Source organism: Rattus rattus, chromosome 1, assembly GCF_011064425.1.
Source record: "Rattus rattus isolate New Zealand chromosome 1, Rrattus_CSIRO_v1, whole genome shotgun sequence".
NCBI classification, from domain to species: Eukaryota; Metazoa; Chordata; class Mammalia; order Rodentia; family Muridae; genus Rattus; species Rattus rattus.
The window spans coordinates 58,830,704-58,849,399 of NC_046154.1; the positions used below are offsets into that span (position 1 = coordinate 58,830,704).

Consider the following 18,696-nt stretch of genomic DNA (forward strand, 5'->3'; position numbering starts at 1 on the left):
ACGTTGAACATTTCTTTTGGTGCTTCTCAGCCATTTGATATTCCTCAGCTGTTAAGTCTTTGTTTAGCTCTGAACCCCATTTTTTATTTTATTAACTTGAGTATTTCTTATTTACATTTCGAATGTTATTCCCTTTCCCAGTTTCCGGGCAAACATCCCCCTAATTCCTCCCCCTCCCCTTCTTTATGGGTGATCCCCTCCCCCCCCCCCCATTACCGCACTCACAACAACAATAACGTTCAATGGGGGTTCAGTCTTAGCAAGACCAAGGGCTTTCCCTTCCACTGGTGCTCTTACTAGGCTATTCATTGCTACCTATGAGGTTGGAGCCCAGGGTCAGTCCATGTATAGTCTTTGGGTAGTGGCTTAGTCCCTGGAAGCTCTAGTTGCTTGGCATTGTGCTGAACCCCATTTTTAATAGGGTTATTTGTCTCCCTGCAGTCTAACTTCTTGAGTTCTTTGTATAATTTGGATATAAGCCCTCTATTATAGGATTGGTAAAGATCTTTTCCCAACCTGTTGGTTGCTGTTTTGTCCTAACGACAGTTGTCCTTTGCCTTACAGGAGCTTTGTAGCTTTATGAGATCCCATTTGTTGATTCTTGATCTTAGTGCATAAGTCATTGGTGTTTTGTTCAGGAAATTTTCTCCAGGGCCCATGTGTTCGAGATTCTTCCCCACTTTTTCTTCTATTAGTTTGAGTGTATCTGGTTTGATGTGGAGGTCCTTGATCCACTTTGACTTAAGCTTTGTACAGGGTGATAAGCATGGATAGATCTGCATTCTTCTACATGCTGACCTCCAGTTCAACCAGCCCCATTTGCTGAAAATGCTATCTTTTTTCCATTGGATGGTTTTGGCTCCTTTGTCAAAAATCAAGTGCCCATAGGTGTGTGGGTTCATTTCTGGGTCTTCATTCTATTCCACTGGTCTATCTGTCTGTCTCTGTACCAATACCATGCAGTTTTTATCACTATTGCTCTGTAATACTGCTTGAGTTCAGGGATAGTGATTCCCCCAGAAGTCCTTTTATTGTTGAGGATAGTTTTAGCTATCCTTGGTTTTTTGTTATTCCAGATGAATTTGCAAATTGTTTTGTCTAACTCTCTGAAGAATTGGATTGGAATTTTGATGGGGATTGCATTGAATCTGTAGATCGCTTTTGGTAAAATGGTCATTTTTACTGTATTAATCCTGCCAATCCATGAGCATGGGAGATCTTTCCATCTTCTAAGATCTTCAACTTCTTTCTTCAGAGGCTTGAAGTTCTTGTCATAGTGATCTTTCACTTGCTTGGTTAAGGTCACACTGAGGTATTTTACATTGTTTAGGACTATTATATAGGGTGTCCTTTGCCTAATTTCTTTTTCAGGTTGTTTCTCTTTTGTGTAGAGGAAGCCTACTGATTTGAGTTAATTTTATACCCAGCCACTTTGCTGAAATTGTTTATCAGGTTTACTAGTTCGCTGGTGGAACTTTTAGGATCACTTAAGTATACTATCATATCATCTGCAAATAGTGATATTTTGACTTCTTCCTTTCCAATCTGTATCCCTTTTATCTCCTTTTGTTGTCTGATTGCTCTGACTAGGACTTGGAGAACTATATTTAATAAGTAGGGAGAGAGTGGGCAACCTTGTCTAGTCCCTGATTTTAGTGGGATTGCTTCAAGTTTCTCTCCATTTAGTTTAATGTTAGCTACTGGTTTGCTGAATATAGCTTTTACTATGTTTAGGTATGGGCCTTGAATTCCTGTTCTTTCCAGGACTTTTTTCATGCAGGGGTGTGGAATTTTGTCAAATGATTTCTCAGCATCTAATGAAATGATCATGTGGTTTTATTTTTCAGTTTGTTTATATAGTGGATTACGTTGATGGTTTTCTGAATACTGAACCATCCCTGCATGCCTGGGATAAAGCCTACTTGATCATTATGTATGATTGTTTTGATGTGTTCTTAGATTCGGTTTGCAAGAATTTTATTCAGTATTTTTGTGTCAATATTCATAAGGGAAATTGGTCTGAAGTTCTCTTTCTTTGTTGGGTCTTTGTGTGGTTTAGGTATAAGAGTAATTGTGGCTTCATAGAAGGAATTCGGTAGTGCTCCATCTGTTTCAATTTTGTGGAATAGTTTGGATAGTATTGGTATGAGGTCTTCTATGAAGGTCTGATAGAATTCTGCACTAAACCCGTCTGGACCTGGGCTCTTTTTTTGGTTGGAGGCCTTTAATGACTGCTTCTATTTCCTTAGGAATTATGGGGTTGTTTAATTGGTTTATGTGTTCCTGATTTAACTTCGGTACCTGGTATCTATCTAGGAAATTGTCCATTTCCTCCAGATTTTCAAGTTTTGCTGAATATAGGCTTTTGTAGTAGAATCTGATGATTTTTTAAATTTCCTCTGATTCTGTTGTTATGTCTCCCTTTTCATTTCCGATTTTGTCAATTTGGACACACTCTCTGTGTCCTCTGGTTAGTCTGGCTAAGGGTATATCTATCTTGTTGATTTTTCTCAAAGAACAAGCTTTTGGTTCTGTTGATTCTTTGTTTAGTCTTTTTTGTTTCTACTTGGTTGATTTCAGCTCTGAGTTTGATTATTTCCTGCCTTCTACTCCTTCTGCGTGTATTTGCTTCTTTTTGTTCTAGACCTTTTAGGTGTGCTGTCAGGCTACTGATATATGCTCTCTCCTGTTTCTTTCTGCAGGCACTCAGAGCTATGAGTTTTCCTCTTAGCACAGCTTTCATTGTGTCCCATAAGTTTTGGTATGTTGTACCTTCATTTTCAATAAATTCCTCGAAGTCTTTAATTTCTTTCTTTATTTCTTCCTTGACCAGGTTATCATTGCGTAGAGCATTGTTCAACTTCCATGTATATGTGGGCCTTCTTTCCCTATTGTTATTGAAGTCCAGCTTTAGCCCGTGGTTGTCTGATAGGACGCATGGGATTATTTCTATCTTTCTGTATCTTTTGAGGCCTTTTTGTGTATCATTATATGGTCAATTTTGGAGAAAGTACCATGAAGTGGTGAGGAGAAGGTATATCCTTTTGTTTTAAGATAGAATGTTCTATAAATATCTGTTAAGTCCATTTGGTTCATAACTTCTGTTAGTCTGTCTATGTGTCTGTTTAATTTCTGTTTCCATGATCTGTCCATTGATGAGAGTGAGGTGTTGAAATCTACTATTATTGTGTGAGGTGCAATGTGTGCTTTGAGCTTGGTAAGGTTTCTTTTATGTATGTAGGTGCTCTTGTATTTGGAGCATAGATATTTAGGTTTGAGAGTGTATCTTGGTGGATTTTTCCTTTGATGAATGTGAAGTGACCTTCCTTATCTTATTTGATGACTTTTGGTTGAAAATCCATTTTATTCGATATTAGAATGGCTACTCCAGCTTATTTCTACAGACCATTTGCTTGGAATGTTGTTTTTCAGCCTTTTATTCCAAGGTAGTTTCTGTCTTTGTTTTTGAGGTGTGTTTCCTGTAGGCAGCAAAATGCTGGGTCCTCATTACAGTTTGTTAATTTGTGTCTTTTTATTGGGGAATTGAGTCCATTGATGTTCAGAGATATTAAGTAATAGTGGTTGTTGCTTCCTGTTATCTTCGTATTTGAAGGTGAGATTATGTTTGTGTACTTGTCTTCTCTTTGTTTTGTTGAAAAATGATTAGTTTCTTGCTTTTTCTAGGGTCTAGCCTGCCTCCTTGTTTTGGGCTTTACCATTTATTATCCTTTGTAGGGCTGGATTTGTAGAAAGATATTGTGTAATTTTGGTTTTGTCATGGAATATCTTGGTTTCAATCTATTTTAATTGAGAGTTTTGCCAGATACAGTAACCTGGGCAGGCATTTGTGTTCTTTTAGGGTCTGTGTGACATCTGTCCAGGATCTTCTGGCTTTCATAGTCTCTGGTGAGAAGTCTGGTGTGATTCTAATAGGTCTGCCTTTATGTGTTACTTTACCCTTTTCCCTTACTGCTTTTAATATTCTTTCTTTGTTTTGCGCATTTGGTGTTTTGACTATTATGTGATGGGAGGAGTTTGTTTTCTGCTATCTATTTGGAGTTCTGTAGGCTTCTTGTATGTTTATGGGCATCTCTTTCTTTAGGTTAAGGAGGTTTTCTTCTATGATTTTGCTGAAGATATTTACTGGTCCTTCGAGCTGGGAGTCTTCACTCTCTTTTATACCTAGTATCCTTAGGTTTGATCTTCTCTTTTTTCTGGATTTCCTGTATGTTTTGGGCCAGTAGTTTTTTCCATTTTATATTATCTTTGGCAGTTGTGTCGATGATTTCTATGGAACCTTCTGCTCCTGAGATTCTCTCTTTTCTCTCTTGTATTCTGTTGATGATGCTTGTATCTACGACTCCTTTTCTCTTGCTTTGTTTTTCTATATCCAGGGTTTTCTCCCTTTGTGCTTTCTTCATTGTTTCTATCTCCATTTTGAATTCCTTCACTTGTTTGATTGTGTTTTCCTGTAATTCTTTCTGGGATTTTTGTGTTTCCTCTCTAAGGGCTTCTACTTGTTTGCTTGTGTTTTCCTGCATTTCTTTAAGGGAGTTCTTTGTGTCTTAAAGTCCTCTATCATCATGATCAAATGTGATTTTAAACTAGATCTTGCTTTTCTGGTGTGTTTGGATATTCAGTGTTTGCTTTTGTGGGAGAATTGGGCTCTGATGATGCCATGTAGTCTTGGTTTCTGTTACTTGCGCTTGCCTCTTGCCATCAGGTTGTCTCTGGTTTTACTTGTTTTGCTATTTCTGACAGTGGCTTGACCTTCCCATAGGCCTGTGTGTCAGGAGTGCTGTAGACCTGTTTCCCTGTTTTCTTTCAGCCAGTTATGGGAACAGAATGTTCTGCTGTCAGATGTTTAGTCTTTCCTGTCCACTGGCTTTCAGCTGTCCCTGTGGGCGGGAACTAGAAGGGCCTGCCCCTATTTCTCCTAGGTCCCTATGCACAGGGGACCCAGATGGCACTAGGTATTTTCCTCTAGAGTCAGAAATGTGGGCAGAGTGTAGTCTCCTCTGGTTTCCCAGGAGTGTCTTCCCCTCTGAAGGTCTAGCTCTCCCTCCCCTGGGGTTTGGGTGCAGGGAGCTGTTTGCCCGGGTCCTTTCAGATCTGGGCGCAGTCTGGACCGCAGGTGTGCTGCAGACTGACTGCTGCAATCTTCCTGCGCCCAGAGGCACTGTACAGTCTCCTCTGGGGCCAAGGATGTGGGCAAAGGTGGACAGAAGTGGCCATCCCTCCTGCCCTGCAGTCTCAGGCTTGCACACACTTCTGGGTGGTCCGCTCTCTTTCCCACGGGGTTTGGGAGCCAACATGGTAAGAACTTAAACAGTTGTCGAAGCTATGAGATTAGTCATGGGAATGCACTTAGTAATGGCCTCTGTAGTTCCTTCTCTTTAGCTTAGATTGTAATATGTAATTTTTTAAAAAATACATGTAGATAGTTCAGTTATGAAAAGAAAAACTTGGGGAAAAATAAACCCCTAACTTAGTTTTCTAGGTCTGCTGTAAGAGTGCCACAGGCTGTAGGTTAACCCAGCATAACTTTATTTTCTTACGTAGTTCTTGTAGTTAGAAGACTAAATCCAGGTGTCGGATGGGCTTTTCTCATTCCAAAGCTTCAGGGAGAGGATCTTCCTTTCCTTTTCCAGGCTCTGGTGGTCTTGAGCATTTCTAGAGACACTGTGCCTCAGTTTGGCTTTCCTGTGTTTATGCCTATGTCTGTTCCAATTTAAGGGCACTAGTCTTAATGGACTCATTCCAAGTCAATATGATCTCTTCCTACCTGATTGATTCTGTGAAGAATCAATTCATTTATTCTCTAATAAGGTTAAAATTTTAGGCACAGAGTTCATTTTTGGTAAATGTGGTTCTGTATACTACTACCAATAATGCATTCCACTTTCCCAGAAGAAAGGCTTAGCTTTGTCACTTGACCAACTATTTATGTTCATGTATGTTTATTTTTATTGTTTTTGGCTGGATATCTTGCAAAGAGGAGTGAAATATTGAAATATTCCGGTTTTAGTCATCATATCTTTTTCATTTTGATGGTATTTGGGTAGTTAAATGATAAACCATGATAGCTGGTATCTTACTATTTACTAAATATACTGTCATAGGGTGAGAAGTCCCCTTACATGGGTTATTTGTGTCCATTTGTATGAGTCCAGAGATTGGTGTTGGATATTTTCCTCGGTCAGTCTCTGCCTTATTTTGTGAAACAGGCCAGTCCGTGACGTTGAGCTGACCATTCTAACTAGGCTGGTTGGCAATGAGTTCCCAGGACCTGCATGTCTTTACCCTCTTCTTGCCCCAGTATCTTTTAAATGGGAGCTGCAGGTCTGAACTCACACACACACACTTATGCACTGAGCCGTCTTCACACTCCTTCTTCTTTATAAACTGGGCATTGTTTTTATGTCTAGTGTATCCATAGAACTGAGGTTCTAAAGAGCTTACAGTTCTTTTGGAAGCCAAGCAGTGAAGCTGGGATTTGTATTACTTTAGTCTGACTCCAACACTAGTGCTTTGATTCAGTTGTGACACTAGAAATTCAGTACCTTGAATTCTTCTGACAGACTTTATTCCAGAATAGTTTGTAGCATTAATCAGAGGCAATGTAATTGTTTTTAGTAAGTAGAAATAAAATTATTCCTTCAAGTTAGCTGCTTAAAATCTTGACGACATATCATGGATGGAATGAAACAGAATAATGATTTTTACTTAGTTTGATTAGAAAATAATTGGATTGAATTTTTCTTCACTAGCCTCTCCTTCAGTTATTTGTGCTCTTTACTTCCTTTAATGGCTCTTTCTCTAAGAGCAGTAAGTAAACTCCATATTGGTCTTGCTCAGTCCCTAGACAGACTTCCAAGTGTTCTAGAACACAATCTCTTAATGTGTGTTATAGATGTTGCAGGTTTAAAACTTTATTAAATTCATAACACTTTTGGATGACAGTTATCTGTCTTGAACATAAAACCTTATTTCTAATGAAATGATTTCTAATTTCTAAGGTTTTTGTTTTTTAATTTTTTTAGTGTTTGATATTTTGCTGTGTACCAGTGCATTTGAGGCAAATTACAGTGTTCTTCTCCTTTGATCTCTTAATAGGGAGATTGAGCAGATAACATATCCTTTGCCAAGTTACCGTGGTATTTAAATGAAGTAATACCTCACACAGAATTAGCGCTCCATGCATACTAGACACCTGAGAGTCCTGGATTTCTTTGTACTTCTTTGGGATTGGTACTTTAGATCCTCTGCTAGCAGAATGTCTAGTGTTAAGCATTTGGTAAATGTTTGTTAAATTGCAAAACTTAATGACTAAATAGCTTAATTTGAAGGGAAATTCCAAACTAAATATTCCAGAGTTACAAAAAAAATTAATAATGCATTTAAATCATTGCTAATCTCACCAAGGATAGCTTTTAAACTGTAAATAAATTAAAAATTAAAATGTTATAAAAACATGTTAAAGTTTAACCTTCATATTTTTGTTTTAGTGACGTAGCTTGGTTCAGCGAATCTTGGTTAAGCCGAATTAAAGATGATGTTGGAGACAACTGGAGAATAAAGGTATGCAGAAGTGGAAGGGGGTTGGGAGGGCCACATGATAGAAGAATAGTGGCACTGAGCTACATGGGGGAGTGCTTAAGTCTCTACCGATGAGTCTGATATTTCTTGTCAGTTCTGATCATTGTCATTTGAATTTCTATTATTAGGTTTACTACACATTTTTCTCTCCTCTTGGTGAGGAATTCAATAATGTTTGGCTATTTTTCTTGGAAAGGTGATTATTTCTCACCTTTATGTATGTCTTGCAGTATTAACTTGAAACAAATGTACTTATTTCCTCTTTTTGTTCTACTTTAGGCTAGTAACCTAAAGAAGGTCCTCCATGGAATTACAAGTTACTATCATGAGGTACAGCGAACACCTGATTTTAAACAAAAATGCCAGTAGTTTGACTGCTTGTTTTTAATCATCAATTGGTAATTATAATAATGATGTTGCCACTTATAGAACACAGAGAACTTGTGAAAATGAAGAGGTTTGAGGATGAAATACATTGGGTTACCAAAGGAAAAGAAGATAGCTTTCATTTTCCAACTCTGAATTGATTACTTTTATAAATAGAATTTATTGCATAATAATTGGTAGCCTTTGAACTAATTTTGTTAGTAAAGATTTTTTTTTTTTACATATTTCAACATTACAGAAATAAACTTGAAAGTTTCTTGGAAGTTTTAATACTATAAGAATTTTCAGTGCTTTACACACCCAGTATCCTTAGAAACTTAATCAGTTTCAAGAAAATAGAGAAAAGGCCACAAAAAGTCAAAGCCATTGCATTTGTTATTCTTTTGTGAAAGGGCAGTTTATATTGTGAATCTAAATGATACATACTATCTCAAACTTTGTTCAACTGTTGACTTGGTTTTAGTCAGTATTAGTAACTCATGATTTCTTTCTTTATTTTATGAAGTTATTTTGAATTAATTTTTATTTAAGTAATAGTATACGTTCTTTCTAGCCTACATAACTGAGTACTCTAATTTTTTTTAATTCTTCAGTTTTTGGGGCAGCAGATTTCTGAAGAACTTATTCCTGATTTAAATCAAATAACTGAGAGCTCAGATCCTGTGGAGCTTGGGAGATTGCTTCAGCTAATTCTAGGATGCGCAGTCAACTGTGAGAAGAAACAAGGTAATAAGCGAGCTCTAGTCACTTGAGGTGGTACTTTGTAGAAATAATCTACATTGCTAGTTCTCCTGCTGGCATTTACAGGGGAATGCTGTCTTCCTGCTACGGTGTGGCTGAAGTCATCCCGCTGCATAAACTAGATCTCAGTTCTAGCAGTGAGTGCTGCAGCTCTCTTAGCTGTCCTATATTTTGGTGGTCAGTGGCTATATTAAGCATATTTAGTTGAAATTAGTTAATAACTGGTGCTTGGGATATATTATGTAGTCAATAAGATAGACTCTTGGGTAAATATTTTTCATAATAAAATATTCAGTTACTAAATTATAATAGAAAATTTCTTCATATTGTATGCTGCTCTGTTTAGAAACACAACTGTCTACTGTTTTCTTTTGAGAAATGGACAGTGATATTGATGGAATCAGTACATTACACTAGTATGTGTAAGCATAGTAATCTATGTACTTCTGAGCACAAAAGGTCATAAAAATAAACTGGGTAGACTTCAGTCTCCTTCCCAAGGGGAGCTTGAATCAGCTTGGGTGGGAGGAGCTTTGACCCTGCTTCTTTGTGCTTTATACAAACCTGGGCCTTGGTGTTTGTTCTTCATAAAAACTACATGTTCAAGAAAGGATGCAAGACAGGTAAATTCAATAAGAACAAGCTCAAGAAAAGTTAATATGAAATCATCTGTAGTTTTATAAAATAGGTGAGAGCACATACACAAGCGGGCGCACACACACACACACACACACACCCCACACTTAAGAATTTTCACTCATGCAGGTTAAAATGTCCCTAGCTATCACAGATCCACCAGGAATAATTAAGGTTTAAACTAGTCCTTTTTGTTACAGTTGTGGGTCTTTGATTCTTGACTAATACTTTTCTTCTATTCTGGTTTCTGGTTATTTTAACATATTCTTTTGCATGATTAATGTTTCCAAATGTTAAAGACATAATTCATTTTCACAGATGTAACATTCCACTTTAATTCTTTTTCATTTTGGCATTATTTAGTTTGTTGTATTGCATTCTTTCATTTTCTTGTGAGTATATGGCTTATATAAGCCATAATTGAAGGTTTAAGCTACAATTTTCCTTGGAGATCATTTGTTGCACCCTGAAAACTTTACTACACTATCTCATTCATTATTTAGCATAAGCATTATTAAATATTCTCATCCTCATTTTTTTTAAAGGAAGTTTAGTTTCTGGAGATGTAAGTGATTAATTTAATAAGGGGTACATACAAAGAAATAGCTTAATTTTCAAAATGTATTTGGGTTAAAAATTAGGTTTGAAGAGCTAAACAAAACCGTAGTGGATGAGTATGTGGTTTATTAGCAGAACTTTTATTTATCATATTTGGAGCCCTGAATTCCATCCTCAGAGCTGCAAAAGGACTCAAAATTGGAAAAAGATAACCAAAAATTCTCAAGAAATGAGCCCTCTAAATTTATGGTTATAAACAACTTCTGTACTTTTCTGAAAATTGGTTAATTATTAATAATGTCCTTGTCAAAGGGGATGATTACTTTTTGTGTAGATTTCATCAGACTTGAATCATTTCATCAGCCAAGTCATTAAAGGAAACCATTGTGTCTTTGGTACATTTTTCAGCTAATTTTCTTTCTCCTTTGTAGCATTTCATGATCATAAGCATGCCATAACCTTTTAGACTCTTAGCATCAAAAGAAAGGAAGATTTAAAGGACTTAACAGGGGTCTCTAAAACAATCAGTAAAACCCAAAGTATTGGGTAAATTTGAGGGTTCAGGGCAGTGGTCAGGGAAGATCATACAGATGAAATGGACTTATGTATGCAGATATATGAGATATTCTTTGATTGCAGTCCTCATGTCCCGAGTGAATCACCCTTATGTACTGCATATGTTTGTGGAAAGCTTTAAAATCTTGTGAGAATTAGTGGATGCCAGCCAGATGTTGCAGAAGGCTTCATATGTACCGTTGAAAGCCTTCCTGGAGTACAAATAGTACAACCAAAGTTTCTAAATCTAAAACTTGGATAATTACTATTAATAGTTTTAATATTACTTGCAATATTATTTTCTTTTACCAAAAAAAAAGTTTCTTTTTTGACCAAAAAAATTAAATACTAAGGTAAAAATATTTTCATCTTGCTGTTAATATGCAATTAGTGAATTAGTATATTTGCACGAAAAATCATTTATAGGTATTTAATTTTCACACTTTGAATATTGAATAATTAAGAAATTGTACAGAACAGATTTTATTACAAATTTAATATTTTTAAATTATAGAACATATTAAAAATATAATGACCCTGGAAGAATCTGTTCAACATGTGGTCATGACTGCAATTCAGGAGGTAAGTAATACCATGTTCATGTGAGGATGAAGACCCTGAACCAAATTATGTAAAACTTCTTGTAAATTTTTTAACAATTAAAAATAAGTTAAAGCCCTTCAAGTCCAGTTTAGAAGCCTTAAATTTAAAGGCTAATTGATATTTAATATTTCAAAGTACTTTTATTTTATTTTGGAGCTCAGCACTGAACTCATGGTCTAGTGATTGCATGTTCTACCATGGAACTAAATCCCTAGGCATATCAAGTACTTTTCAGTACCTTCCCTAATAAGAACAGAGTCGTCAACGCTGTTGCATGGGGAGCTTTCCCTTTCTTCTCTTCTTTCTGCCAGCTAGAATAGTGCTCCTGACATGCTCGTATACCTGCATCAGGTACATCCAGAACTTTACACTTGTGAAAACTTAGATTTTTGGAGCCAGATAACCTCAGTTTAAGACTATGGTTATATCAGCCATAAGAGAAGGGATACCAGATAATTGGGATGTAGTATTGGCTCTTAATACCAATTAGAAATCTTGGGTGGAAAGTGTTAGTATGTGATATTTGAATTTGAATCATATTTATGAGGAACTTGACGGTATACCCTATAGTCCTAACATTACAGGAAGATGTCAAGCTTGAAACTAGCTTAGTCTACCTCAGGAGAATCCTGACTAGGTAAAGAAAAAGATAAAAGAGATGAAACAATCCTCCATTTAAAAGTGATTTATATTAATAGTAATATGTCCCCAAAAGCTTTCATAATTAATCTTATCACTAATGTGCTTGAAGATTCTTATTTGGTTCTACCTCTAATAAATTTTTTTACTTGATTAATATTCTAAAGATCAGTAAATTAAGGCAAGAGAAAACGAAATGTAAATCAATTTACTTTCATGTAAATAGGTCTTCTAAGTATTGCTCTATTATATTTAATTTTGCTATTTTCATTGTTCTAGTTGATGAGTAAAGAAATAGTGAGCTCTCCTGCAGGTGACGCCGTAGGAGAATTAGAGCAGCAGGTAAGGCTTCATTGCATGTGGAGACAGTTGACAATGCTGACACGATTCCTCTACCAGTTATTTTATAAGACTTAAGTGTGTATGGTGTTCCCTTCTGTGGAACTGAGTCTGATTTACTATAAGATCACACTTGTATATTAATATGTATTTCCTAATGAATGTAAGTAGTGATAGCTTTTATTGTTTTCTATTGTCATACTGAAGACACAGTGGCACTAAATATTCTACCTGACCTTTGATGTGGCCCAGTCTATGTGGTTATACCATTAGGCAGTAGATAATTTTTAAAAATTTGCTAAAGTTTTATTATGGTCTTAATATTCACACACACACACACACACATACAATTTCTATCCTTTGGTCTGAGATTGAAGAAAGAACTCAAAAGACTCAGGATCCTATGACAATACTTTTTACTAGGGAGAATAACTCTTCTCCGTATATATAACATAATCTAGGTGGTCCAGAGAAAGAACAAAAGGAGAGGCCAAATGCATTTTTATGTATTTCTTTTATAGACATCCAGCTTCCCCTCCTCTATGAGTAATATTAGGTATCTTTTCCTCCTACTTATTTATTTACTTTACAACCTGATTGCTGAATTCCCCTTCTCATAGTCCCCCTTACACAGTCCCTCGCTTAAGCTCCTCCCTATCTCCTCTGAGAGGGTGGAGGCACCCCCAGATTATTCCCCACTCTGGTACATCAAATCTCTATAGGACTAGGCACATCCCCTCCCACTGAGACCAGACAAGGCAGCCCACTTAGGAGAATGGGATCCACGGACAGGCAACAGGTTTAGGGACAACCCACAGGAAGATTGAGCTGCACATCTATCTACTTCCTATGTATGGGGTTTTAGGTTCAGCCTGTGTATGCTCTTGGGTTGGTGGTTCAGTCTCTGAGAACCCCCAAGGGTACAGGTTAGTTGACTTGGTTGGTCTTCCTGTGGAAGTTACTCTTCTTGCTGGGGCCCTCAGTTCTTTCCTCAAATCTTCCATAATACTCTGAGTTCCAACCAGTGTTTGGCTGTAGGTCTCTGTATCTGTTTTAGTTAGCTGCTGGGTGGAGCCTCTTAGAGGGCAGTTATGCTAGGCTCCTGTCTGCAAGCATAACAAAGGTATCATTAATAGCGTCAGGAATTGGTGCTTGCCCATGAGATGGGTCTCAAGTTGGACCATTTATATATTGGTTGGGCATTCCCTCAGTCTCTGTTATCTCTTGGTCCCTACATTTCTTGTAGAGTAAAACATTTTGGATTGTAAGTTTTATGGGTAAATTGGTGTCCTTATTCCTTCACTGGGAGTTTTGCCTGGCTACAAGAGGTGGCCACTTCAGGTCCCATATCCCCACTGCTAGGATTCTCAGCTAAAGCTACCCCCATAGAATTGGAGCCTTCCCCATCCCAGGTCTCTGGCATGTCCTATAGATGCCCTGCCACCCCCAGGCACTGGTTACCATTTATTCTCCTGGCCTTCTGGACCTCTTTCCTGTTTCTCCCTGAATCTGATCCTGAGACCCCTAGGCATCTAAAGAAAGCACACCGTTTTCTAAACATATTTTCTGTAATGACATTAAAAATACAATCTAATAACCTTTAAAATATATCCCCAAAATTTTTATAAAATTTTAATTCTGTGAGACTTTATCTTTAACTATTAAATGGCAACACATGAAGGCTCATTAGTTAAAAGGTGAATTTTAAACATGATTTCTAATATCATTATACATGTGTTGACAGAAGGATTTATTATTTTAATTTACTGAACATGGTCTATTGAGAATTATGTTTTTGATTTCAGCTAAAAAGGGCTTTAGAAGAGCTTCAGGAGGCCTTAGCAGAAAAGGAAGAGCTGAAGCAGAGGTGCCAGGAATTGGATATGCAGGTATGGACAGAGAAACCTGAGTGGAGAAGCGTTCTCTGTAAATAATTAAAACTACCAGCATGCTCTGCAGGTTGGCTTTCATCTCATGGAAGAGATATTAAAATGATTCCTTAAAATTTAAGTAGAAGTTTTACAAATATTTTTCTCTGTTTTGAAAATTGTTGGCTTGATTATTCTTTGAGAAAACCATTATATAAATTGGAGATTTCATGATGAGGATTCAATTTTGTATGCTGTAAGAATGGAATTTTAATTTACTTTCCTATAATAGGTTTTGGATATTAAATGAAATAATTTAATGTTGTATTAAGTAATGCATGACCTGCTAATAGAGTATATATTCTCTCTGGTTCATTTGTGTGTGTGTGTGTGTGTGTGTGTGTGTGTGTGTGTGTGTGTGTGTGTGTCTGTGTGTGTGTGTGTAGTGTAGTGTCATATTTGTCTGTTTTCGTTGTCATTGTTTATGTCTTATGTAATTCCTGCATTAAGTAAATGCAGTATGATCAAATGTTGGGGCCCACTGAGTAAAGACATAGTTGTTTAGATATGGTAAAACTGGCCTGCAACTATATCCATGTGCCCTACGGATAGAACTTGAATGTATTCAGTATTGATATGAACAAAGTAGTTACATTAAAGATTTTCATTTATCAAATGAGAATGTATCTTTCCTCTTATCTCTATAAAAAATAACCTTCACGATTATCAATAAGCCAGGAAAAGTGAGCATAGCGGTGTGTGTACATGCATCTGTCTGCCTTTCTGTCTGTCTGTATATGTATGAATATGCATGTGTGTATTTTGCACTGCTGAATATAAAAACCAGGTTTCTGTAAGTGCATTTTTGCCTCTCAGGTTCTGTGCCACTGAGGTACTACCCCATACTCCTAGACATTTTCAGTGTCTACAGTGAGGCTCTATTTATTGATTTATTGACTGATGGTAAAAGGGTGGCAATATTTCTGAATCAAGATGATTATGATACTAATAGAGATGAAGTTGTCAACACTGCAGAAAAGTACATGGAATGGCCTGGGTGAAGAATGAAAGCAGCGTATGTTTTGTACCATGATAGAAACTCATGTCCATTAAATAATATCAGAGAAACCTGTTTCTGGCTCTGGAGGAAACATTTGAAAAGCTATCCAGCAGTGTGCCTCTTTTACTCCCTGCTGTCTCATATGCTTCTGGTGTTTCTTCTTAAAAATAAAATGAAAATAATTAGAAAAGAGCATATGTTAACTTTCTAATGAGAATACAGCATCACTGTAATTAGCAGTTGTGGCAAATCAATGTGGTTGTTGCTATTTAAGTGTGACTGTGGCTTCTCATGGTGCTAATTCAACCAATTCGTGCTGGCTATTCAACCAAAGCATGGTATATTATTATTATGTCGAATATCTATGTATATGCAGATATCCCAAAATCTTAAATGCTCAGATTAGGTATTCTTGACCTGTATTCGTTGACCCCATGGTGTTTACATCAGAATAACTCTTGCACCCATTACATAAATACTTATCACAACCTTTAGGGTCATACCTTTTTTGGTATTAGAATCACTTAGAATTTGTGATGGGTAGGTAGTCACTGAACTATGTGACAAATGTGGCTGAATACACTGACTTTAGAACAGAAAGTTGCTTTTAATGTTGTTCTCCTAGTGCCAAGTTCTTAGCCTATCTATAGTCCTCATTTGTATTTGTTACAAATCAAACTGAAGCACCTTTTCATTTTTAAAGTAAGATTCATATATTAGGCAGTTCCACAATAGGAATTAGTTCAGGAATCCACTGAGGAAAAACAACGGGGAGGCTGTCAGTGAAGGAATAAAGTCAAGGAAGCTCTGAGAGATGACTCAGTCCGTAAAGATAACCTGCATTCAGTCCTTAGAGCCTGTGGAAAGGTAGGAGAAGGGGACTGACTCCACAAAGGTGGCCTCTAAACACCCGTACTTACTGCAATGCCCACCCATAGTATATTTGTGTAAGTGTATATATAATACATATATCTATACATGTATATATATTTCCTACCATGAAACTAAAATGAAAGCTTAGGTTGAGAAAAATAATCACATTCTAAACATTAGCTTAGTTCTCTAATTGTATCTTTACTTTAAATTTAGATTTAGAAACATTAATTTGATTTCCCTTGTTTGATCTAAAACTCTATAATCAGAATTTTAGTGTTGGAAGAATCCTTTAAATAATCTTATCTGTTAGTCAACGTGTTCATTCCTCAGTCAGGATTAGAGTACAGAACTCCTACCTCTTCAGTGGTGGTTTTGCTATTGATGTTTGTCTCTCAGGTAACTGCACTTCAGGATGAGAAGAATTCCCTGGTCTCTGAGAATGAGATGATGAATGAAAAGCTTGACCAGTTGGATGGCTCTTTTGATGACCCAAATACAATGGTTGCAAAGAAGTATTTTCACGTACAGCTGCAACTAGAACAATTACAAGAAGAAAACTATAGGTAGTATTTTTAGTAGAATTTGTTGAGTTTTATTAAACTAATATCTAAAGCATCATAAACACTGATGATTGAGAATTATACATGCTTAGGGCATTGATTAAAATACATCTAACAAAAATACCGAATGTTCTCAGTGGTGCCTTCCTCACAGGGTTCAGTCAGGTTAAGCAGGTAGGATATGTACATTAAAATAAAGGTATTCAGAGGTATAAGCCAGATGTTGGCCAGAGGCAGTAAGAGTTCAGGGGAGGGGGTTGGGGATTTAGCTCAGTGGTAGAGCGCTTGCCTAGGAAGCGCAAGGCCCTGGGTTGATCCCCAGCTCGAAAAAAAAGAACCAAAAAAAAAAAAAAAAAAAAAAAAAGAGTTCAGGGGAGGGGTCCCGAGGTCTTGGAGAGAGTGCCTTAATAGAAGGAAATTCCAAATGAAAGAATGCACATCTTAAGATAAAAAGATGCTTTTCACTCTAACATTTTACTCTTTGAAATGAACATCCAAAGCTCTATCTTTAGTAGACTTCGGTGGTTTTTGATGGATTGACTACCAAGCCCTGTGCCAGTAGGTATTCAAATATTTAGCAAGATGCATTCTTTAGCCCCTTGAAGCTTTGGCACATTTCCTAAAAAACAGGAAACCACAGCATAATGATAGTAAATTGAAGGCCTTTCATTGACAAGGTGTTCTTACCTAATTTTCAAATTCACTTAGTTGTCTCAATTTCTTTATAATTTTTCCCTATCAAAATTGAGTCCCAGATGTTTGCTAAGTGGCTTGTGCTCAGTGGATGCTCAGTCTGGTCTATTGCTCTCATTTTATTTTGATGCCCTGCTATCCTAGATTAGGCCAAGTGGACCTTTATATCTTTTAAATGTCACCTTTTTAGTGCTTTCTTTCTGACACAGCAATATGCCTTAGACTAATTGTCCTTAATTTATCATTCTGCTTAGATTTAATATTTACCTCTATACATATTATACAATAATTACTATCTATGCATTTTTCTTTTTTTTGCCAATTAAAATTTCTGTTAAAATTGATAAAGAGGTAAAGTATAAACCCAGAGTACCATTTACCTTCAATCGTTTCAATATTAACTGCCATGAATTACCTTTTTCTTTTATTTTTTCCTCTTCTGAAGGTGGAATTTATATAAAACCAACTTCATTTCAGTGTGAAGACAAAAGGTGGGAACTATATTAAAAATTGCTTTCTTCTTTTAAGACTTGAAGCTGCAAAAGATGATTACCGTGTTCACTGTGAGGAACTGGAAAAGCAGCTGATTGAATTTCAGCACAGGAACGATGAGCTGACGAGCCTTGCCGAGGAGACCAGAGCCCTAAAAGACGAGATAGATGTTCTTAGGTATGACTTTATGGATTGTCGTGCCGCTTAAGTTATTGTTTAAACCCCAGTGAATGTGATTGTTGGGGGAGGGCAGTAATGGGGGAGGATGGGGAGGGGAACACCCATAAAGAAGGGAGGGGGAGGGGTTAGGGGATGTTGGCCCGAAACCGGAAAGGGAATAACATTCAAATGTAAATAAGAAATACCAAGTTAATAAAAAAAAGTTATTGTTTAAAGAATCAGTGATTTGCAGTCTTACCAGGCCTCTTAGTATCATCCCTGTGTATTGAGCAATGATCACTTTATCTAGACTTCTGGTCATCTTCCGTGCTTATTAATTAAAACTGCAGTTTAAAGGTATAATGTTTAGTTCTTGTTGGGACAGTTTCAGATGAGAATCTACAAACCCAAAATGATAATATTTTCTTAGAATTTTGTAAATGATACATTATCACATTATGGGAAATTAAGCGTAAGGTAATAATTCTAATGTTCTTTTTCAGGATGGATTGTCAGTGAGATATAAAACGTATGCTTAGCAGATATCTATGATATATTTGGGAGGACACCTTGTAGAAATTGCCTCTCCTCCCCACAAGTGGGTTCTAGTGTCTAAACTCAGGCTAGAGGGGAGCACCTTCAGCCACTGGACCATTTTGCTAGGCCTCTGTTATTATTTTTATGTGACTTTTTAATGTTCCAAATACACATATGAAAAGAAATCATTATAGCTATTATTTAGCAATTTGATTTTTTTCAGTTCATTTTTTCTTTAGCCCAGTAAATGTAGTTCTAAAGAAATATGCTTCACCAGACAAATTTGTCAATTGAGTCAACTTTGTAAGCATATAGAACATGTACATTTTAATAAACTATATACCCAGTTTTCCTGGGAACTGCAGATAGCTGGGGATTATTTAATGATTTGTAC

At 36.6% G+C, this 18,696-nt stretch overlaps 1 protein-coding gene across 1 annotated transcript in view; it reads left to right on the forward strand.

The window, feature by feature from the left end:
• Positions 1 to 18,696, forward strand: part of Hook1 (hook microtubule tethering protein 1) — a 51,529-nt gene that overhangs the window by 12,318 nt on the left and 20,515 nt on the right. The window contains 8 exon segments of the mRNA XM_032901918.1: positions 7,509 to 7,581; positions 7,879 to 7,929; positions 8,580 to 8,712; positions 10,991 to 11,058; positions 11,998 to 12,060; positions 13,863 to 13,946; positions 16,258 to 16,424; positions 17,643 to 17,783. Coding sequence (XP_032757809.1) covers positions 7,509 to 7,581; positions 7,879 to 7,929; positions 8,580 to 8,712; positions 10,991 to 11,058; positions 11,998 to 12,060; positions 13,863 to 13,946; positions 16,258 to 16,424; positions 17,643 to 17,783 — 780 coding nt within the window.